This window comes from Theropithecus gelada, chromosome 3 (genome assembly GCF_003255815.1).
Source record: "Theropithecus gelada isolate Dixy chromosome 3, Tgel_1.0, whole genome shotgun sequence".
NCBI classification, from domain to species: Eukaryota; Metazoa; Chordata; class Mammalia; order Primates; family Cercopithecidae; genus Theropithecus; species Theropithecus gelada.
In genome coordinates this window covers 182,810,922-182,835,090 of record NC_037670.1, presented here as the reverse complement: position 1 = coordinate 182,835,090, position 24,169 = coordinate 182,810,922, and the positions used below count along the sequence as shown (strand labels likewise).

The following is a 24,169-nucleotide window of genomic DNA, read 5'->3' as shown; positions in this document are numbered from 1 at the left end:
AAAAATTACCTGGGCATGATGGTTCACACTTGTAATCCCAATCACTTGGGAGGCTGAGGCACAGGAATCACTTGAACGTGGGAGGTAGAGTTTGCAGTGAGTCAAGATCACTCCACTGCACTCCAGCCTGGGCAACAGAGTGAGACTGTCTCTAAATAAATAAATAAAACATTTGCACAGCAAAAAGCTTCACTCTAAGGTCAGGACAGCAGCCATTCTCTCCCTGTTCCGAGCAGATCACCCACTGGAGCTCCTTCAGGCACTCCTGAAGGCTCTGGAGTACTTCCGGCTTTGCCTGTGCCTGGCCTCTTGGGTGAATGGGCCCCACGTGAAGATGGGTCCCCATTTTCCTTAAGCTTGTATCCTTCACAGACCATCCCCAAGTTCTAATATTGCAGAACAATATTCAGGAAGACACAAAGTTATCCTATTAGACTTTACTTGCATTTTATCACTTAGTTAATGTATCTCATATTTACCTGCTTGGTATTTTTTTTCCCAAAGTTTCTGATATACATGTCATATTCATTTACTGGTGGTAGATCCAAGAGCCAGAAAGTAAATGAAAAATCTAAGTCAATGAGCCGAAGCAGTTTTGTACTTCGCATCCTTTGAAATAATTGGAAACAAGACAAAAATTAACTTGAATAATATACGTGGGGAAGTATAGGGAGAACAGAAGTAAACTTAGAGAGTTAAATGCATGTCATTGTCAGAAATCTAGCTTCAGTCTGGGGTGACTCTGAGATATTTAACAGTTAAAAATAACTGAGTAGTAGAAAGTCGTGGGAACCCGGCGTGTGACCCTGGCATCTGGTGATCCTGCTCCCCGACTGCTTCGTGTGTGTGTCAAGAACCTGATGTGTGACCATTCTAATGCGTACGCCTGAGCTAACACAAAGTCAAGTCACACAACATGTATGCCTGGGATGTTCATAAGCACCAATTCGACTTCAGGAGTTGACATTCTGACTGTCCCATCACCTGCGCCATGGTCAGACCATGAGGCCAGTAAGGGTTTTGGGCCACGCTCTTCTCCAGGCCACAGCCAACCTCCGTGCTTCCCCCAGGACTTGACCTGCAGGCAGCACCTAACACAGTCAATGGTGCTCCAATCGCCCTCCGTCCACAGGCCTGTCACAGCCAATCCCGCTCTGCCACAGGCCTGACACAGCCAATCACGCCCCGCCCACAGGCCTGACACAGCCAATCGTCCTCCGCCCACAGGCCTGACACAGCCAATCGTCCTCCGCCCACAGGCCTGACACAGCCAATCACGCCCCGCCCACAGGCCTGACACAGCCAATCGTCCTCCGCCCGCAGGCCTGACACAGCCAATCGTCCTCCGCCCGCAGGCCTCACACAGCCAATCGCCCTTGGTCTACAGGCCTAACACAGCCAATTGAGCTCCCACAGGCCTGACACAGCCAATGGCCCTCCGCCCACAGGTGTGACACAGCCAATCGCCCTCCACCCACAGGTGTGACACAGCCAATCGTCCTCTGCCCACAGGCCTGGCACAGCCAATCGCCCTCTGCCCACAGGCCTCACACAGCCAATCGCCCTCGTCTACAGGCCTAACACAGCCAATTGAGCTCCCACAGGCCTGACACAGCCAATCGCCCTCCACCCACAGGTGTGACACGGCCAATGGCCCTCCACCCACAGGTGTGACACAGCCAATCGCCCTCCACCCACAGGTGTGACACAGCCAATGGCCCTCCGCCCACAGGCCTGACACAGCCAATCTCGCTCGGCCCACAGGCCTGGCACAGCCAATCAACCTCCGCCCACAGGCCTGACACAGCCAATGGCCCTCCGCCCACAGGCCTGACACAGCCAATCACGCTCAGCCCACAGGCCTGACACAGCCAACCAACCTCCGCCCACAGGCCTGACACAGCCAATGGCCTTCGCCCGCAGGCCGAACACAGCCAATTGCACTTGGCCCACAGGCCTGACATAGCCAATCACCCTCGGCCTACGGGCCTGACACAGCCAATTGCCTTCAGCCCATAGGCCTGACACAGCCAATTGCCTTCAGCCCATAGGCCTGACACAGCCAATCGTCCTCCAGTCGCCTTTGGCCCATAGGCCTGACACAGTCAATGGCCCTCCGCCCACAGGCCCCGAAATGCCGCACCCACGTGGCTTCCTCTTGCTTCACAAACGGTTACTTTTCAATCGCCTGTGCTGGTTTCTCCTTTCCTTTCTAAAGTTTCACCCTAACATTAGTGTGCCCGGGGTCAAATCCTTAAGATATTTATTGTTTATTACTCCTCACTGGGATATAAACTCGCAAGGGCAGAGATTTTTGTTTCTTTACTGTGATCTCCACACAGCCGGTGCTCAATGAATGCACAGTGAATAAGCGAGTGAACGACCCGCCCAACATCGAGGTGCCTCGGCCACCGGGTGTGCTCTCTGCTCCTCCTCCTCCCCCATTCCTTCTCCTCACACTCCACCAGGTCTGCCCTGCTTCCTAGAGCACAGGCCTGCAGGAGGCTCGACCAAAGCCTGGGATGTTTTATCAGAAATTCTCCCACTGGAAGGTCCTCAACTTCCATTTTCGTCCCCTCGACCCTGTGCGAACGTCACATGCTCCAGGCCTTCTCTTTCTGCTTCACTCTATTGTCTTGAGAAATCAAGATGCAAACCTGAGTGGAAACAGCGATCGCCTGCGTGTGTCCCTTCTCTCCAGGACCTCGGCTCTTCAGGGCCCAGCGGCCTTGGTTGCTCCCGGTATATTTAATCAGCTGGGGTGTTTTTGTTGTTTTAAATCCAACTTTTATAGTTGTTTTAGCTGAAGGATTTCTCTGATACAAGTTATTCCATCAAGAAAGTAGGGCTCCTTCCATATTCTTTTTTAAGATGCTTTTCTCGTATCACTGGAGCATTTTTCATGACATTATATCCTCAAGAGTATCCATCATTTTGATAGCTATATTTCATACCTGATAGAAAGCTGCCTATGCAGAGGTTATACCAATTTGTTTCAAGCAAGCTTTTTCTCTACATTCTCATCAGTACTGAAGTATTATCTTTTTTTTTTTTTTTTTTTTTTTGAGAGGGAGTCTTGCTCTGTCGCCCAGGCTGTAGTGCAGTGGCGCAATCTCAGCTTGCTGCAACCTCTACCTCCCAGGTTCAAGCAATTCTCCTGCCTGAGCCTCCCGAGTGGCAGGGATTACAGGCATGTGCCACCATACGCGGCTAATTTTTGTATTTTTGGTAGAGACGGGGTGTCACCATGTTGGCCAGGCTGATCTCGAACTCCTGACCTCAGGTGATCTGCCCACCTCCACCTTCCAAAAGTGCTGGGATTACAGGCGTGAGCCACTATGCCTGGCCTAAGTATTATCATTTTTTAATACCTTGCCTATTCCATAAAAGAAAAATTCATCCCATTGTTTCAATATACTTTTCTCTGACAGGATATATTTTCACACATTTACTGACAGCCTAATTTTTCTCTGATGTGAATTCTCTCTGTGCCCTTTACCAACCTGGGACCATGTGGTGAGAGACTGGGGAAATAATGTAAGAGAAAATAAGCAAACACATTACTTTTCTCCCTACCTCTCTACCTTGAGCCACTGACAGGTTTTTCCTGTGGCCCCAGCAGGCCGGCCATGGCTCCGGCTCCCGACTGCCCAGCCTCTCCGGCTCAGGGGAAGTGGTGGCTCCTGCTGCGCCAAATCTCTGAGCTGCTCCTGGGCCCTGCTGAAGCTCAGCTCTTCCAACACCTACGGAATTCACTCCCTGTGTCACATCCTTCTGTTTGATGCCCAAATTAGTTTTTGTTTTCGTAACTGGATCTCGAGTCTTATATGATCTATGCCCATTTTTAACTAGGGCTATTTAACTTTGCTTATTAAATTATAAAAACATTTTATGCATTAGGGATAATAAGTCTCTATCATATATTTTACAAATATATTTTCCCAATTGGTTAATTACCTTTACATTTTGTCAAATTTATGGACAATTGTACCTTACAGAAATTTAATTTTTGAGGTACATTCCAGTAATTTTTTTTTCATTTGTATTCTTTTTATTCTTAGAAAGTCCTTTCTTATCACTGAAATAAGCACTTACACTATCTATGCTCTTTTTTTTTTTCATTTTTTTTTAAATCCATTTGGAATATATCTTGGGTATAGTGTGAAGCAGGTATCTGTTTTCCCTCAGATTTCAAGTGGATTTACTAAATGTAGATCTAGTAGTAAAAGTTCCTCTATACTATTTTTCTTCTCTGTATTTCCTTACAACACACAAATGCCAGAACTCATCCACACTCCTATAAAGTGTGGACTCCTACGTTTTTCTCAAAAACTTTTTTACTTTTATTTATCATCAATCCCTTTATGTTTCAGCCTTTCATTTCTTAAATTTTTCTTTTGAAATATTTAATATAATTTATGATTCAATATAATCTACTTGCACACTATATATCAATCTAGTTAACAGGTCCTAGGACCTACCTAACTAGAAAACTACCAATTACTACATTACCAGCCAGGCACGGTGGCTCACACCTGTAATCCCAGTACTTTGGGAGGCTGAGGTGGGTGGACTGCTTGAGCCCAGGAGTTCAAGACCAGCCTGGGCAACATGGCAAGACTCCATCTCTACATAAAAAAATATAAAAATTAGCTGGGTGTGGTGGTGCACACCTGTAATCCCAGCGACTCGGGAGGCTGAGGTGGAGGGTCACCTGAGCCCAGAAGGTCAAGGCTGCAGTGAACCAAGATCATGACATGGCATTCCAGCCTGGGTGCCAGAGCGAGATCCTGTCTCAAAAGCAGAAGACGTAAAATAAAGAAAAGGGAAGGGAAAGGGAAAGGAAGGGAAGGCAACCAATGACCTGCATCTACTTAGTGGCTCCTCCCTGACACATTCCCAGATGCCCCACTGCCCACAACAATCACTAGAATGAATTTTGTGGTTATCATTTTCTTGTTTTTCAAAATATAATTTTATCTCATATTTATATGAGTCTAAACAACATGCTGTCTAGCTTTATTTCTAGGTTTATAAAAATTGCATTAAACCATATGTACTTTTCTGAGAACTTGAATCAGGTTTAAAAAAAAAAAAAAAAGCCATGGGGCCAGAAACTAGTTTTGCTACCTCCACAGGAGACCCAAAATATAAGGGTAGCAAAACTGCTGTGAAAACTGTTACCTTTATTACTATTATTATTTTTTTTTCTATTTTGAGACAGGGTCTCGCTCTGCCACCCAGGCTGGAGGGCAATGGTGCAGTCACGGCTCAGTGCAGCCTCGACCTGTCAGACTCAAACCATCTCCCACCTCAGCACCCCCCCAGGAGCTGGGACCATAGGTGCGTCTCACTATGTTGCTCAGACCCAGTCTTGAACTCCTGTGCTCAAAGTGCTGGGATTATAGGCATATACCACCATGCCCAGCCACTTTTATTATTAACGATTGATTTTTTCATTTAGTAAATATTTATTGAGTACTTATTAAGGCCATGAACTAAGCCAGGTGATAAGAGATTTTAAACCCACTTTTAAAACTCTTTATTTTTTAGCCAGGCACGGTGGCTCTCGCCTGTAATCCCAGCACTTTGGGAGGCCGAGGCAGGCGGATCACCTGAGGTCGGGAGTTCGAGACCAGCCTGACCAACATGGAGAAACCCTGTCTCTACTAAAAACACAAAATTAGCCAGGCGTGGTGGCAGGCGCCTGTAATCCCAGCTACTGAGGAGGCTGAGGCAGGAGAATCACTTGAACCTGGGAGGCAGAGGTTGCAGTGTGCTGAGATTGCACCACTGCACTTCAGCCTGGGCAACAAGAGTGAAACTCTGTCTCAAAAAAAAAAAAAAAAAAAAAAAAAACTTTATTTTTTTCATTTACTCCTCAGTCATATGTGGGCTTAGTACGATAGACCCTTGACTTGAAAATATATCTTTTATAGATTTCTAAATTTTACAAATTTCTCAATTTACTCCCAGGGTAGCTCCAACTGTCCACCACAAATGTAAGGACAAACATCCAACATCAGCACATGGTACATAGCAGCTCACACACCTGCTCTACTAACATAAGATATCAACACAAAGAAAAGTGTAGTACAAATTAAGTCATATAGCCCAAAAGACAGTAGTAAAAATGCAACGTAAAACTCGAGTTTTTAAAAGTATGTGAAAGAAAAGTATGCTAAAGCCCTGAACACCTTTGGCTGCTTTCCCAATACACCTACTTTTGCTTAAGGGCCTGAGTCCGACTCTTTTGACGGTGTGAAGCTGAGGCAAAATCCACAAAAATTCCACAAACGGAGGCTCTGGAAGGGGAACTGTTTGTATCTGTATGAGGGAGAAAAACACTATTTTTGCAACACTGCAATATGTCTTCCAAGCAAAAAAATATCCGGAGTAAACAATTATAGGCGTATATAACAATTATAGTCAATAAACCCTTCAACTAACAACAAACATCTTCCATAAGCATTTAAGAGATCTCTCTTGCTTATTTCATCTAAAACTTTCAGGCAACAAAGCAAAATTTACTGATAATCTATTGTATGTATCACTCACACTATTAAAGAGTTTTAGAAATACTTAAAAATGCACAAAAGATGCAGTTCTAGGCCCATTCTGCAAAAAAACCCAAAGATTATCTTTTAGTAAGGGAAGTGGAACAAGGGCATACAAAATTGCTAAAAAACAGAAACAAGTGCAAATTAATATTGAATCAATTACTTAATATGTCAAAGGGCACAAAACAAAAGAGAATGCAGGCATGAGCTTCCTCAGAAGAATTTCTAAAATTTCTAAAGATGTGACTAGATTATCAAATTGTCAGGCTGATGGAAAAGGTTCATATTATGTAAGAATGAACAACTTGGCCAGGTGTGATGGCTCATGCCTATAATCCCAGCCCTTTGGGAGGCTGAGGCAGGCAGATCACTTGAGGGCTGGAGTTCCAGACCAGCCTGGCCAATGTGGCAAAACCCCATCTCTACTAAAAATACAAAAATTAGCCAGGTGTGGTGGCGGGTGCCTGTAGTCCCAGCTGCTTGGGAGGCTGAAGCAGAAGAATCGCTTGAATCCAGGAAATGGAGGTTGCAGTGAGCAGAGACTGCCACTCCTTTAAGCAACTTCCATGTTTAGCTTGTTTAATCTTCACAATAACCCTAAAGAAAGTCTGAGGCTCATTTCACAGTTAAGGAAAATGAGGCACAGAGAGGTTAAGTAACTGCCCAAGATCACACAGCTAGTCAGTTATCTGAAACCCTGGGGTCAGCACGGCTCCGTGATTCCTGCTTCAGCACAGACCACGACATCAGTGCTGTGCTAGCCTTTACGACCGTCCACCGGTGCCAGCTCAGCATGAAACAGGGCCAAGAAAGCAGCTCCAGCTTTGTCTATGGCAGTGAATAACTCCTTCAAATAAGAAATACGCCAAAAATAATCTCTTATGTTGAGAGCTGTAAATTCTAATCTTGTAAATGAGGCTAATGAAGAAATAACACTAAGCATAAATGTAGAAAATGAGTAACAAAAGAAGGTTATTCATAGATCTGCTAAGAAAACCAGTAATGTTAAGAATAAAATCCTGCTCACTTCTCAGCAACTCCAGAGCAGACAAGCTTTAATGCTGTCAGGAAATCCGGTGTGTTGGTGGCACACAGACACTCCCTGTGTGCAGCGCTACTCCACGGGCAACTGAGGGAAACAGTCCCTGAGCCTCAGCCAGGCAACAGGGCTGAAGAAGGGGCAGATCCTTACCTCTACCAGGACAGGTGCCCTTTTGCTATAAGTTTAAAGAATGCTCTATCAGCACTGCCCAGCTGAGTTCTGCCCTCTCTGTAGCAGGCACAAAATGTGAGACAAAGAATCATTCTGCAAAACCTTCATTTGTATTAGTGCATCATATTAATTACTAACTATAATTAGCTGCATTACTGAATATTTTACTAATAAAGTAGTATGTCATCAAATAATATTTTAACATTATCCTATTTTACCCTCAGTGCCCATGTTTTATCAGAAAGTCATAGTTGTCCTTTAAAGCGATTTGAAACGTTAATTCCTACTCTTACAAGTAACATTATATCCTGATGCTAAGAATTTGGAGAAAAAATACATTTCTAAATTTAATTTAAAAAGGTCCTTGTAGGAAAAAAGAATGAATCAAGAGCATGCTTCATGTCAGGCTCAGTTTGACTGTGTCCCAAGACTTGACAGGCACCTCAAACCCTCAGTCACCACGTGCCTCATGAAGGCGCTCACTGGCGGACACTGCCACACCTCCAGGGAAAACCATGATGATTCCTCTGTGGAAACTCAATGAGCACATCATCAGGAAAAATAAGAGCATGTGCTCACAGATGGATAAAACGCTGGTTGCAAAGAAAAAGCAAGCCAGGCTGCCCACTGAGGAGGGCCACAGTATCCTCAGCTCCCTCTGGAGAACAGGAGCATCAGTGCTCACTGAGTGGGGCCACAGCGCCCTCAGCTAACCTAAGGCCTGGGCGCTGAGCAGAATAGTGATGTGCAACTTCTCTGTGTAAGAGAATTCTTGATGTGCTCGTGCTCAAGTCTTCAGGGGGCCTCCTATGTGGTAGCTGCAAGGGCACAGCACCACCAGCATGCGGAAGATGTTACTTCTCTGCCCACCTTATTCGAGCAGGCCTGTGTGTGATGGCATCTGTGAGGGCTCAGTACACACAGCCCTAAGAGCATGGACACCATCAGTAGCATTGATTTGTTTACCTGTCCTGGGCTCCTTTTCAAATTCTGTTCTACCTTGCTTCTGAAACAGTTTCAAAGATAACTCGCCAATCCTTTCATTTTCTGCATTAATAGCTCTTTGAATTTCTTGTATTTCCTTTTTTTGAGCTAGAGGAAGTTCTTCCATTTTTTCTCTTGACTCAGGTTCATTACTGCTTTCATCATCATCACTATCACAAACCTCAAAGTCATCTTCGTAGTCCTGCAAACAATAACAATCTTTTGGAACGCTTTAAGACAAATTGACTTTACGTTATCACTCATACTGAACAAAACATGACAGCTTATAACTTAAGACAGACAATGTCCTTATTACAGCTAAGATATTTATAGTTCCCTGACTTTAATGTTTTTGAAGATACATCTATACAAACTGCTACCTTTATTTCTCTAAAAATAAATCACACAATACAGAACCATACACAGAAGACCTATCAATTACCACCACGTGCAAACACGTGCACTGAGAACGTGAAAGTGTACGTATTCTTACAGATACCTACATACACACTTTTTATGCAGTGCACTTATATATGAGTTAAATTATAAAATCATTTAATTACATCATATTGGTAAGTATTGGTAGAAGTATAGCAAGCATTTTATAGGTAATAGCTTGACCTAAATCAAACCTAGATAGATACTGAGTATTAGGATTAATAAAAAGAATAAAAAGGGCATCAAATTTACTATATATAAGCTGATGTTTAAGAATAAATGATTTTTAAGCTAAGGAAAGTTTTAACTTTTATACATACTTCAAAATCATCTTCACAACTGGCTGTATATGCATCAGCTCTAGCATGTTCTAAATCAGTTTCTTCCTTTTCAATTTCCTAGAGGTAAAAATCAAACACGAAACCAAAAAATTCAATCATAAACTTGAATATTGCAAATAGGCTGGGAAAACATATGTTATCTGAGATTCATTTGATGTTGCTAATTTGAAACTCTAAGTATTTTTAAAACTAATATAATGTTAAATTCCTTTAAGAAATACCCTTGCTAACTTATAGGTAGGACCAAAAACAGAATACAGTAAACATTCTTTTCAGGAAACCTCTGTAATTCTGGTGGCTGTAGTTCTGTAATTCTGTAATTCTGGTGGCTAAAATTTGTTTAAGTGTTTTACAAATAAACTTCAAACGTGCAGCAATCCATTTCTTCTCCGTGAACATATTCCCTGCTGAATAGTGCTCAGCTGATCTACACCGTTAAAGACAGAGAAATAGGCCAGGCACTGTGGCTCACACCTTTAATCCCAGCACTTTGGGAGGTCAAGGCAGGCAGATTACTTGAACTCAGGAGTTGGAGACCAGCGTGGGCAACATGGCGAAACCTCATCTCTACCAAAAATACAAACAATTAGCTGGGCATGGTGGTGTGCACCTATGGTCCCAGCTACTCCGGAGGCGGAGGTGAGAGGACTGCTTGAGCCTGGGGGGCAGAGGCTGCAGTGAGCCAAGATCGCGCCACTGCACAATCCAGAAGAAATTACAAGGCATACTAGAAAGCAGAAAATACAGTTTGAAGAGACAGAGCAAGCACCAGTTCCAGACATGGCAGGGATGTTGGAACTGTCGGAACAGGAACTTAAAACAACCATGAGTAACTTCCTAAGAGCTCTAAGAGATGAAGTTCATAGCATGCAAGCAGAGAGATGGAAAGCCTAAGAACAACCAGAACGGAAAGGTCCAAAACAACAGAAACAGAAGTGAAGAACGACTCTGATGGGCTCACTAGTAAACTGGACACAGCTGAAGAAAAAAGGCTCTGTGATTGATGATACCTCAACAGAAACCCCCAAAACTCAACAGCAAAGAGAACAAAAAGCGGGAAGGAAAAAAAAAACAAAAAAAAACAGAACAAAATATCCAAGAACTGTGGGACAACTGCAAAAGGTATTCACGTGTGTAATGGGGACGGCAAAAGAAGAGAAAGGAACAGAATATTTGATAAAATAATGACTGAGAATTTCTCCAAACTGATGTCAGACACCAAACCACACATCCAGGAAGCTCATAGAACACCAACATCAATGTCAAAAAATCTACACGTAGGCATATTCTATCAAAACTACAGAAAATCACAGATAAGGACAAAATCCTAAAAGAAGCCAGATGGGGGGAAAAAAACTTTACTGAGGAACATAGATAAGAATTACAGGCCGGGCATGGCGGCTCACACCTATAATCCCTGCACTTTGGGAGGCTGAGGCAGGAAGATCTTCTGAGGTCAGGAGTTTGAGACTAGCCTAACCAACATGGTGAAACCCCATCTCTACAAAAACACAAAAATCAGCTGGGCACGGTAGTGCTCGCCTATAATCCCAGCTACTCAGAAGGCTGAAGCAGGAGAATCACTTGAACCTGGGAGGCAGAGGTTGCAGTGAGCTGAAATCACACCACTGCACTACAGCCTAGGCAACGAGAGCGAAACTCCATCTCAAAAAAAAAAAGGATTACATTCAACTTCTCAGATATCATGAAGCAAGAAGACAGCATAGAGAAATGTTTAAAGTACTGAGAGAAAAATATTCACCAGCCCAAAATTACACACATACTCTACAAAATTATCCTTCCAAAGTGAAGGAGAAATAAAGACTTTCAAACAAAATTGAGGGAATTTGTTGCCAGTAGACCTGTCTTGCAAGCAACATAAAAAGAAGTTCTTCAGAAAGAAGGTGTATTAGTCCGTTTTCACGCTGCTGATAAAGACACACCCGAGACTGGGAAGAAAAAGAGGTTTAATTGGACTTCCAGTTCCACATGGCTGGGGAGGCCCCAGAATCATGGCAGGAGGCAAAAGGCACTTCTTACATGGCGGCAGCAAGAGAAAATGAGGAAGAGGCAAAAGTGGAAACCCCTGATAAACCCATCATATCTCATGAAACTTATTCACTATCACAAGAATAGCACGGGAAAGACTGGGCCCCATGATTCAATTACCTCCCCTGGGTCCCTCCCACAACATGTGGGAATTCTGGGAGATACAATTCAAGCTGAGATTTCGGTGGGGACACAGTCAAACCACATCAGAAAGAAAATAATATAGGTCCGAAACGTGGGTCAACATAAAAAAAAGAAAAGTATGGAAGAAAAAATAAAGGGAAACAACTTTTCCTTTTCTATTTCTTAATTGATCTAAACAGTTTGTTCAGAATAATAGTAACAAAAATGCATTCAATTACATATGCTTAGGTATTTATTTGTGTGTGTGTGTGTGTGTGTGTGTTTGTGTATGCATACGTATAGTTAGCCCTCCTTATCTGTGGGTTCTACATCCACGGATTCAACCAACCACAAACCAAAAATATTTGGAAAAATAAAAATAAAAAATAATACAAATTTTAAAATACAGTATAACAACTATTTACATAGCATTTACATTGTATTAGGTTTTATAAGCAATCTAGAGATGACTTAAAGTACATGGAAGAACATGCATAGGTTATATGCAAATCCTATGCCATTTTATTTAAGGAACTTGAGCGTTTACAGATTTTAGTATCCACAGGGGGTCCAAGAACCAACCCTGTGCCAATACCAAGGGATAACATGCTTATGTCGGCTTATACACAAGTAAAATGAATGACAGCAAGGATACAAGGAATGGGAGTGGTACAGTCTTATTTAAAAGTGGACTTGGATTGATTGTAAATGTATTAAAACCACTTTAAAAAGTTAAAAAAAAAAGAACCTTTAACTGATATGCTAAGACAGTAGAGAAAACAGAATCATAAAATGTTCCATTAAAACCACAAAAGGCAAAAAAGAATGAAAGACAAAACCAGGAACAAATAACGAGGGCAACAAATAAAAAATAGTGACAAATATGGTAGACACTAATCCAATATTTCAATAATCACTTTGAACATCAATGATCTACATGTACCAATCAGAAGACAGAGATTGTCAGAGAGGATCAAAAAACAAGATCCATCTACTTATTGTATTCAAGAAACCCAAATGAAGAAAAATATACCATGCTCACGCTAATCAAAAGAAAGCAAAAGTTATTATATTAATTTCTGACACAGCAGACTTCAAAGTAAAGAGAGTCAACATGAATAAAGAAGGGCATTACGCAATGATAAAGATGCCAATTTTATGTCTTTAATTCTTTTAATGAAATACATAACAATCCTTAATATGTATGTGCCTAACAACAGAGTGTCAAACTATTTATGTCAAAAACTAATAGAACTGCAAGAAGAAACAGATGAATCCACTATTATAGCTGGAGACTTCAACATCTCCCTATCAGAAATGGACAGATCCAACAGGCAGAAAATGAGTAAGAATATAGCTGAACTCCACGGCACCATCAGTGAACTGGGTATACGGGGCAGCTTTAGACTGCTTCACCCAACAGCAGCAGAATACACATTCTTATCAAGCTCGCATATAACACTCACCATGATAGCCCACATTCTGGGCCATAAAACACATCTTAACAAATATAAAAGAACAGAAATTATACATCTGCTCTCAGAGCACAATGGAATCACATTAGAAATCAGTAACAGAAAAATAACTGGAAAATTCCACAATATGTGAAGATTAAACAACATATTTCTAAATAACACAGAGGCTCCAAAACACATCTCAGAAATGTAAAAGCATTTTGAACTAAATAAAAATGAAAACAAACTTATCGGAATTTATGGAATGCAAACAAAAGCAGTGCTTAGAGGGCAATTTATAGTGTTGAATGCATATATTAGAAAAGAAGAAAGATCTAAAATCAATCATCTAAGTTTCGAGCTTGGATTAACTAGAAAAATAAAAGCAAATTAAATCTGAAGTAAGCAGAAAAAAAGAAATATTAGAGCAGAAATCAATAAAATTAAAAATAAGAAATCAACAGAGAAAAATCAATGAAATCAAAAGTTGGCTTTTTTGAAAATATTGATAAATCAGTACACTTTCAGGCCAAGCTAACTAAGGGAAAAAGAGGGCAGACCCAAATTATTAGCATCAGAAAAGTAAGAGGGGACATCACTGCAGATCCCATGACGTTAAAAGGATAATCCAGTAATACCACGAACAGCTCTATGCCCATAAATCTGATGACCTAGTAAAATGGGCCAGTTTCATGAAAGACACAGTTGCTAAAACTCACACTAGAAGAAACAGAGAATTTAATAGGCCTATACCTCTTAAAGAAATCGAGTCAATAATAACCTTCTAAAAAAGAAAACACAAGGCCCAGCCAGTGCTAGAAAGCACTAGCACTGGTGAATTCTACCAAACATTTAATAAAGAAATTATTCAATTCTTACCTGGGCACAGTGGTTCACACCTGTAATCCCAGCACTTTGGGAGGCCAAGGCAGTCAGATCTGAGATGGGTGAATCACCTGAGGTCAGGAGTTTGAGACTAGCCTGGCCAACATGCTGAAACCCCGTCTCTACTAAAAATACAAAAATTACCTGGGTGTGGTGGCAGGCACCTGTAGTCCCAGCTACTCGGGAGGCTGAGTCAGGAGGATCGCTTGCACCCGGGAGACAGAGGTTGCAGCGAGCCAAGATCACAGCACTGCACTTTAGCCTGGGAGACAGAGCAAGACTCTGTCTCAAAAAAAAAAAAAAAAAAAAAAGAAATTACACAATTCTTTACACTCTCTTTCAGGGGACAGAGGCAGAAAGAATACTTCCTTAATCATTGTATGAGGCCAGTATGATCCAGATAAAGATATTACAAGAAAAAAAAAAACAAACTACAGAACAATATCATTCATGAATACAGATGCAAAAATCTGCAACAAAATTGTACCAAATCGAAGCTAACAATATATACAAAGAATCACACAGGGCCAGGCACAGTGGCTCACACCTGTAATCCCAGCACTTTGGGAGGCCAAGGCAGTAAGATCACTTGAGCCCAGGAGTTCAAGACCAGCCTGGGTGAGATCTTAAGACCCTGCCTCTACAAAAAATTTAAAAACTAGCTGGGCATGGCGGCTCATGCCTGTAGTTCCAGCTACTCAGGAGGCTGAGGTGGTAAGATTGCTTGAGCATGAGAGGTTGAGGCTACAATGAGCCGTGATCACCCTACTGCACTTGAGTCTGAGCGACAGAGTAACACCCTGCCTCAAAAAAATAAAAGATAAAAAATAAAAAGAATCATACGCCACAATCAGCTGGCATTTATCCCAAGTATGCAAGCCTGCTTCGACATTCAAGGATCAATTAATGTAACCCATCAAATCAACAGGCTAAAAGAGAAAAATCATGAGATCATATCCATAAATGGAGAAAAAACATTTGACAAAATCCAACAACCATTAATGATAAAACTCTTAGTAAACTAGGAATAGAGAGAAATTTCCTCAACTTGATAAAGAACATCTACAAAAAAAATACAGCTAATATCATACCTAAGTGAGAAACTCAAAGTTTTCCCACTACGATTGAAAACAAAAGAATATATCATCTCATCACTCCTTGTCAGCATCATGCTGGAAGTTCTAACTAATGAAATAAGAAAAGGAAATAAAAAGTATACTGATTGGGAAGGAAGAAATTAAAATTTCTTCACAGATAATATGATAGTCTGTGCAGAAAATCTGAAAGAACTGAACAACAATAACAAAAAAACCAACTGGAAATAATAAGCAAGGTCACAGAACACAGGGTGAGTACACAAAAGTCAATTTCTTTCCTATATACCAGCAAGGAACAAGTAGAATCTGAAATTAAAAACACATTATTACTTATATTAGCACCCTCAAAACTCAAATAGGTATCAATCTAACAAAACAAGTACAAGATCTCTACGAGGAAAACTATAAAGCTCTGCTAAGCAAAACAAAGAACTAAATAAAGGGAGAGATATTCCATGTTCACAAATAAGGCTCAAATCTGTCAAGATGTCAGTTTTTCCCACCTTAACCTATAGCATGCAATCTCAATCGAAGTTTCAGAATTGTATGAATATTGACAAACCAGCTCTAAAGTTACATGTAGAGGCGGAAGATCCAGAATAATCAACACAACATTGAAGGAGAACAAAGTTGGAGAACTGACATGACCTGATGTCAAGACCCACTACAAAGCTATAGCAATCAAGACAGTGTGTACTGGCGAAAAGACTGGACAAATAGATGAATGCAACAGAACAAAAAGCCCAGAAGTAGACCCACATAAATACGTCAACTGATGTTTGAAAAGGGAGCAACAGCAATACAGTACAATGAATGAAAGATAGTCTCTACAAAAAATGGTTCTGGAACAAATAAACAGTCACACAATAACCTAGACAAAGACCTTACACCCTTCAAGAAAACACACTCAAAACAGATCACAGACTTAAGTGTAAAATGCGAAACTATAAACTCTTAGGAAATAGCACAGGGCAAATCTAGATGACTTTTGGTATGGAGATGACTTTTTTTTTTTTTTTTTTTTCTTTTTTTTTTTTTTTCTTTTTTGAGGCCGAGTCTCGCTCTGTTGCCCAGGCTGGAGTGCAGTGGCTCGATCTCGGCTCACTGCAAGCTCCGCCTCCCGGGTTCCCGCCATTCTCCTGCCTCAGCCTCCCGAGTAGCTGGGACTACAGGCGCCGCCACCACGCCCGGCTAATTTTTTTGTATTTTTAGTAGAGACGGGGTTTCACCGTGTTAGCCAGGATGGTCTCGATCTCCTGACCTCGTGATCCGCCCGTCTCGGCCTCCCAAAGTGCTGGGATTACAGGCTTGAGCCACCGCGCCCGGCCGGAGATGACTTTTTAGATACAACATCAAAAGCATAATCTATGAAAGAAAAAATTGATAAGCTGGACTTCATTAAAATTAAAAACTTCTGTAAGAGACAATGTCAACATGAAGAGAAGACAAGTCACAGACTGACAGAAAATATTTGCAAAAGACAACTGATAAAGGAGTGTTATCCAAAATACATATAGAACTCCTAAAACTCAACAATTAAAAAAATGGGTTGAAGACCTTAACAGACATCCCACTAAACAAGATATACAGATGGCAAACAAATATACGAAAAGATGCTCCACATCATACGTCACCAGGAAAATGTAAATTAAAAGGACGGTGAGATACCACTACCCACCTAACCAGAACACCCACAACACCAGACGCAGGGGAGGATGTGGAGCTACAGGAACTCTCACTCATTGCTGGAGAAAGTAAAATCCTACGGCCACTGTGGAGGACAGCTTGGCAATTTACTAACAAAACTAAACATACTCTTATCATATGATCCAGCAATCACACTCCTTGGTAGTTACCCAATAGAGTTGGAAACATGTTCACACAAAAACCTGCACACAGATGTTTACAGCAGATTTATTCATACTTGCCAAAACCTGGAAGCAACCAAGATGTCCTCCAGTTAGTGAGTGGGTAGCCTGCAGTATATCCCTACAATGGATATTATTCAGCACTAGGAGAAATGAGTTATTAAGCCTTGAAGAGACACAGACGGACCTTAAAATGCATATCGCTAAGTGAAAGAAGTCAATCTGGAAAAGGTCACAAACAGTATGATTCCAATCACAGACAATCTGCAACTTACAATGATTCAACGTATGATTTTTTTTTACTTTACAATGGTGCGAAAGTAAAACACACTGAGTGGAAACTGTACTTTGAATTTTGTTTTTTTCCTGGACTAGCGACATGCAGTATGATATGCAGAAGGATATGCGGTAGGGTATGCACCATGATATATGGTGTGACATGCAGTACAATATGCGGTACAATACGTGTTAGGCTATGCACTATGATATATGGTATGATATACGGTGTGACATGCGGTACAATATGCGGTACGATATGTACTATGATATGCGGTATATACGGTATGATATATGGTGTGACATGCGGTACAATATGCGGTACAATATGTGGTAGGATATGCACTATGATATATGGTATGATATACGGTGTGACACGCAGTACGATATGCAGTAGTATATGCACTGTGATATACGGTACGATGTGTGGTGTGACATGCAGTACAATATGCGGTATGATATGTGGTAGGATATGCACTATGATATACGGTATGCTATATGGTGTGACATGCGGTACAATATGCGGTACAATACGTGGTAGGATATGCGCTATGATATATGGTATGATATACAGTGTGACATGTGGTACAATATGCGGTACGATATGTGGTAGGATATACACTATGATATACGGTATGATATATGGTGTGACATGTACAATATGCGGAAGGATAGGCACTATGATATATGGTATGATATACAGTGTGACACAGTAGTACAATATGCAGTAGGATATGCACTGTGATATACGGTACGATATGCGGTGTGACATGTAGTACAATATGCGGTACGATATGCAGTAGGATATGCACTATGATATACGGTATGATATACGGTGTGACATGCAGTACAATATACGGTACAATATGCAGTAGGCTATGCACTGTGATATACAGTACGATATGTGGTGTGACATGCAGTACAATATGCGGTACAATATACGGTAGGATAGGCACCATGATATACGGTGTGACATACGGTACAATATGCGGTATGATTATGCAGTAGGATATGCACTGTGATATACGGTACGATATGTGGTGTGACATGCAGTACAATATGCGGTATGACATGTGGTACGATACTGTTATGATGCTGGCAGCAGCAGCAGCCACACCTCCCAGGCAGCCACGTGACCAAGAGGCTGAACAACCAACACTCTACAGTGTGCTGCAGTCAATACATTATATGAGATATTAAACACCTTATTACAAAATAGGTTTTGTGTCAAATGATTTTGCCAACTGTAAGATAAGTGTTTGGAGCACATTTAAGGTAGGCTGGGCTAAGCTTCGGTAGTTTAGGCATATTAAATGCATTTTCAAATCACGATACTTTCAACTTACTATGGGTTTACTGGGATGCAACCCTGTCATACGTTGAGGAGTGGCTGTATAAGACACTCCGGAAAGGGCAAAGCTATACAGACACAGACAAGATCAGTGATTACCACGAATAAGGGGGGAGGGAGGGATGAACAGTCGGAGCACAGGGGTTTTTAGGGCAGTGCAACCACTCTGCATGATGCCCTGTGGTGGATCCACATCACGGCCCATTGGCCCAAACCCACAGAATGTTTAAGGCCAAGAGCGAACCCTAACATAAATCTTGGACTTCGATGATAATGACACATCGATGTAGGCTTCATTCTGCCAGGGTATGTTGATAATGGGGGAGGTTATTCATGTGTGGGGGCGAGGGAGTATATGGGAAATCTTTGTATCTTCCTGTCAATATTTTTGTTTTTGAGATGGAGTTTTGCTCTTGTTGCCCAGGCCTGAGTACAACGGCTCAATCTCAGCTCACTGCAACCTCCACCTCCTGGGTTCAAGCAATTCTCCTGCCTCAGCCTCCCGAGTAGCTGGGATTACAGGTGCCCGCCACCACGCCCCGCTAATTTTGTATTTTTAGTAGAGATGGGGTTTCGCCATGTTGGCCAGGTTGGTCTCGAACTTCTGACCTCAGGTGATCTGCCCACCTCGGCCTCCCAAAGTACTGGGATTACAGGGCTGAGCCTACGCCTAGCCCCTTCCTCTCAATTTTGATGGAAACATAAAACTGCTCAAAAAAAAAATAAAGTCTTAGCCAGGAGTAGTGTCTTATGCCTATGGTCCCAACTACTCGAAAGGCTGAGTCAGGAGAATCACTTGAGCCCAAGAGTCTGAGGCTGCATTTAGCTATGATCGTGCCCAGCCTGGGCAACAGAGCGAGCCCCTGTCTCACAATAAATATAAAATAAAAAATAATAAAGTCTTATAAAAAATAAATAAGGTCCTCTTGGCACATTATCATATAAAGTCATTGTACATTATATTAAATAATATATACATTTATTGTATCAATAAATACAACACCTGCTGACAAAAAGAACAAAAACAGGAACTTTAAATGAAAACTAATAGCATCACATTTCTTATTCTTGCTCAACTCAGCAGACCCAGTGGCTCTTAGTCATGTCCTATGTCTGGCCAGGATTTTGAAACTACAGTTCATCCACTCTGCAAACACTCACAACACACTTAGTGTGGGCCAGGTACTCAGCCAGGTGAGGAGACAGTGGGGAATGGAGCAGACACCGTCACTTCTGTGCAGAGCTAGAACCACACTGGGGGACACACCCCTGAGAAGGAACAAGAAACCCCCATTACCAGGAGTTCACCCGCCCCAGGAGAGCCCCACGTGCTCTCCATCAAGCTCTGCACTACGTCCTTCAGAGGCCCCGTCCGCAATTCTTCCCTCATATGAGGATACTTACAATTCCTTGATCTCTCCAGTTTTGCATATATATTCTGAAAATTATTTATAACCTTGTATAATTCTCAGCAACCATGGCCTGGATCATGTCTTTTGTGATTTCTCTATTAGGTGTCTTCAAATCTCCTCACTTTCTTCAATTTACACAGAACAATAATGAGAAGGCTGTCTGTTCATTCACCCTAAACCTCTTCCCTCCAATTTCTTTGCAAAATCCTCTCCTCTTCCAGAAAGAAAGAGGCTCGAGTACCTGACGGTGTGCACACAACCCAGTTACATTCCTTGACCCCCACAACCCAGATGGCTTTCAACAAGACCAAGGACTTCAAACAACTCCAAGTGTGAATTTCATATGAAAATCTCATCTGTCCCTTCATGCTCATGTTCTGCTATCTGAAAGGGACAATAATTACACTAGTAAAATGCTGACAGGAAAGCAAGGAAATGTGAGTGGAAGTCTGTGCTGGGACAGGATTGCAAAACTATAAGACGAAGTACTCTCCTTACCACAGTTTCCTCGCCTCCTGGCCTCTGGTCCAGCTTCCACCACACGGAAGAACCTTCCTCATGGCCATGCTAATGGAGAGAGAACAGCCCCATCAGCCAGGACACAGGTGAGATTCCAGGAGCCACGCAGCTCCCCGCAGAGCCCACCGGCCCTCAGCAGCCAGGACACAGGTGAGATTCCACAGGTGCACAGACTGCGAAACTCATGCTCTGGGATGCGGGTCCCAGTCTGGGGCTGACAAACTGTGTGACTTAGAGCTTAGAGCAAGTATCTTCAACCCTCTGTGCCTCAGCTTTCTCTTCTGAAAAATCAGAATTACAGCATCTGCTTCACAGCAGCAGTGAGAGGACCGGATAAAAGGACACACAAGAAGCCCGGATCCCTGTGTGTGATGAAGAAAAAGCCTTGCAAATGTCACCTTTGTCAACGACGCTAGGAAGATCTATGCACTTAGAAGTCACTACTCAGGCCAGGCGTGGTGGCTCACGCCTATAGTCCCAGCACTCTGGGAGGCTGAGGAGGGTAGATCACCTGAGGTCAGGAGTTTGAGACCAGCCTGGCCAACATGGTGAAATCCCGTCTCTACTAAAAATAAAAAAAATTAGCCAGGCAGGGTGGCAGGTACCTGCAAATCCCAGCTACTTGGGAGGCTGAGGCAGGAGAATCTCTTGAACCCAGGAGGCAGAGGTTGTGGTGAGCTGAGATCACACCAATGCACTCCAGCCTGGGCGACAAGAGCGAAACTCAGTCTCAAAAAAAAAAAACAAGTGACTACCCAAAACTAGGCAGTGCCTAAAACTGGTGACAATATAATGTATTATTCATGAAGAAAACAGAAAAAGAACTTTCCGTATGTCCAGAAAACTATTCTGGCACATAGCAGGCACTCCATAAATGCTGAAGAATTGAATCAAGATAAATTCAGTGTTGCTGCTGTAAAATGTGGATCTAATCAGAGCCAAAACAAGCTGTTAAATACGTTCACAATGAACTGAAATTTTTCTAGAAAAAAACACATCATATATTTTACTCCTCTGGAAAAGAAAAAAAAAAGAATGTAAAATATCCCATTGGTTACCTCATTGATAATTTTTATACTGATTATAGGTTGCACGGATACTATTTTAGATTTACTGGATTATATAAGATGTTATGAAATTAATTTCATGTTTCTTTTGTATGTTTATAAGAAAACGTAAAATTATAGGCCAGGTGTGGTGGCTCGCACCTGTAATCCCAGTACTTTAGGAGGCTGAGGCAGGAGGATCACCTGAGCCCAGAAGTGCGAGACCAGTCTGGGCAACACAGCAAGACCCCACCTCTATTTTTTTTTTTTTTTTTTTTTTTGAGACAGAGTCTCACTCCATGGCCCAGGCTGGAGTGCAGTGATGCGATCTCGGCTCACTGCAATTTCCACCTCCCGGGTTCAAGCAATTCTCCTGCCTCAGCCTCCCAAGTAGCTGGGATTACAGGAGTCCACCACCACGCCTGGCTAAGTTGTTTTTTGTATTTAGTAGAGATGGAGTTTCACCATGTTGGTCAGGCTGGTCTCAAACTCCTGACCTCAGGTGATGCCCCTGCCTTGGCCTCCCAAAGGGCTGGGGTTACAGGCCTGAGCCACCACACCTGGCCTTTTTAAAATCTTTTGTTGTTGTTGTTTTTATACAGATGAGGAATTCCTATGCTGCCCAGGCTGGTCTCGAACATCTGGTATATTTTTTTAAATAAAAATAAAAAATAAAATTTAAAATTATAAATGTGGCTCACGTTATAATTCTAGTTACGCCAACCTGGAGCTTAGAGAAAAAATTGGGAAACATGAAAAAAAAAGGAAAACAAATCTATATGTTTTCATCCAATAATTCCACAATTCCACTTCAAGAAATGTATCCACAAAAATAACACAGTAGATCTATAACATCCAAACTGGAGGGATTTCCACAATGAACTAGGAAGAACAGGAGGGCTGTGTGTGTGTGTGTGTGCGCATAAATGTTTAAAACTGGCTTCCAAATTCCCAAATATACATACCAATACATGATTATAAAAGATTATAAGAGAAATATTTGTAGGTCTTTTTTTTTCTGTGGTAAATGTGTGGCTATAGCCAGATAATAAGCAATCCCACCACCACCACCACCAAAATTAAATAAATAAAACATCTGCGTCAAAACAACAGGTGCCATATGACCTAATTTATGTAAAATCATGTTTGTGTACAGATATAGAATAAAGCAATTCATAAAAATATGGCACGAAGGCTGAGCGCGGTGGCTCCTGCCTGTAATCCCAGCACTCTGGGAGGCCGAAGCAGGTGGATCACCTGCGGTCAGGAGTTCAAGATCAGCCTGGCCAACATGGTGAAACCCTGTCTCTACTAAAAACACAAAAATTAGCTGGGTGCGGTGGTGCATGCCTGCGATCCCAGCTACTCAGAAGGCTGAGGCACGAATCACTTGAACCCAGGAGGCAGAGGTAGAGGTGAGCTGAGATCGCACCACTGCACTCCAGCCTGGGAGACAGAGCAAGACTCCAACTCAGTGCATATATATATATATATGGCAGAAAATTGTTAAATATGATTATCTCAAGGTCATGGGTTTCAGATAACTACCAAAAAAGAAAAAATTATTCTCTAGAAATAATTCATAAAATTCAAAATATGCTTGCCACATTATCTGTAATAACAAAACAAAAAGAGGAAAATGGTTTAATAATAACCCTAACTCCACAGTGTGCTATTTTAGTTACTAAGTAATCATTATGAAGACTCCTCTTATGATACTATTGGAGATGGTGGAGATAATGAAGACTGTGGAGAAACGCTGATGTGCTAAGTGACAAGCTCAGCACAGGGTACAATTCTCCTGGTGCATAAATACATGTCACAAGGTAGCTTAACACATGGAAACAATTATGCAAGGAGAGGAATTACGCGTGTGTGTTAGTCACAAGTGACTATTAATAACATGTGCTTGGTAGAATTTGCCAGAGAAGCCATCAGAGCCTGAGCTACTTTGTGGGGAGATTCTTAACATAAACGTAATTTCTTGACTTACTATAGGCCAGTTCAGCCTATTGCTTCTAGCAGGTTTAGTAACTGATAGTCTCTAGGAATTTGTCCGTTCATCTAAATTACCTAATTTGTTACCATAAAATATTGTCCTATCTGTGATTCAAAGTGGGGTGCTAAAGTTCCTATTATTGTGAATTGCCTGTTTCTCCCTTCAATTCTGTCAGGTTTTGCTGCTTGTGTTTTGGGGCCCTCTTGTTAGGTAAATATTCATTTACAATTGTTACATCTCCTTGCTGAACTAATTATTTGGTCATTCTGAATTGTCTATCTCTAGTAACACTTTGTCTCAAAATCTGTTTTATCTGATATTAGTATAGCCAGTCCAGCCCTCTCATAGCTGCTGTTTGACAGATTCTCTTTGTCCAGCTTTTTACTTTCAACCTATTTGCGTCTTCTAGCCTAAAGTAAGTCTCTAGTGTGCCTTCTGGAATCACCACTCAAATAAACCATCTGCAAATGAGCCCTGTCTCAGCCTCTGCTTTCAAGGGGAAGCCCAAACTAAGAGGATGGCTAATCTGAATGTACCATAAAATCGATGTATCC

At 41.9% G+C, this 24,169-nt stretch overlaps 1 protein-coding gene across 3 annotated transcripts in view; it reads right to left on the bottom strand.

Annotated features, from left to right (window-relative positions):
* Window positions 1-24,169, bottom strand: part of WDR60 (WD repeat domain 60) — a 99,627-nt gene that overhangs the window by 37,787 nt on the left and 37,671 nt on the right. For 2 of the 3 annotated variants that reach the window (XM_025381016.1, XM_025381017.1), the window contains 5 exons: window positions 20,550-20,618; window positions 9,516-9,593; window positions 8,740-8,959; window positions 6,225-6,327; window positions 480-609 (listed from right to left, as the gene is read on the bottom strand). In XM_025381016.1, the coding sequence (XP_025236801.1) occupies window positions 480-609; window positions 6,225-6,327; window positions 8,740-8,959; window positions 9,516-9,593; window positions 20,550-20,618 (600 nt within the window). The remainder of the gene's footprint in view (window positions 1-479; window positions 610-6,224; window positions 6,328-8,739; window positions 8,960-9,515; window positions 9,594-20,549; window positions 20,619-24,169) is intronic. The other variant, XM_025381018.1, reaches the window with a different exon arrangement.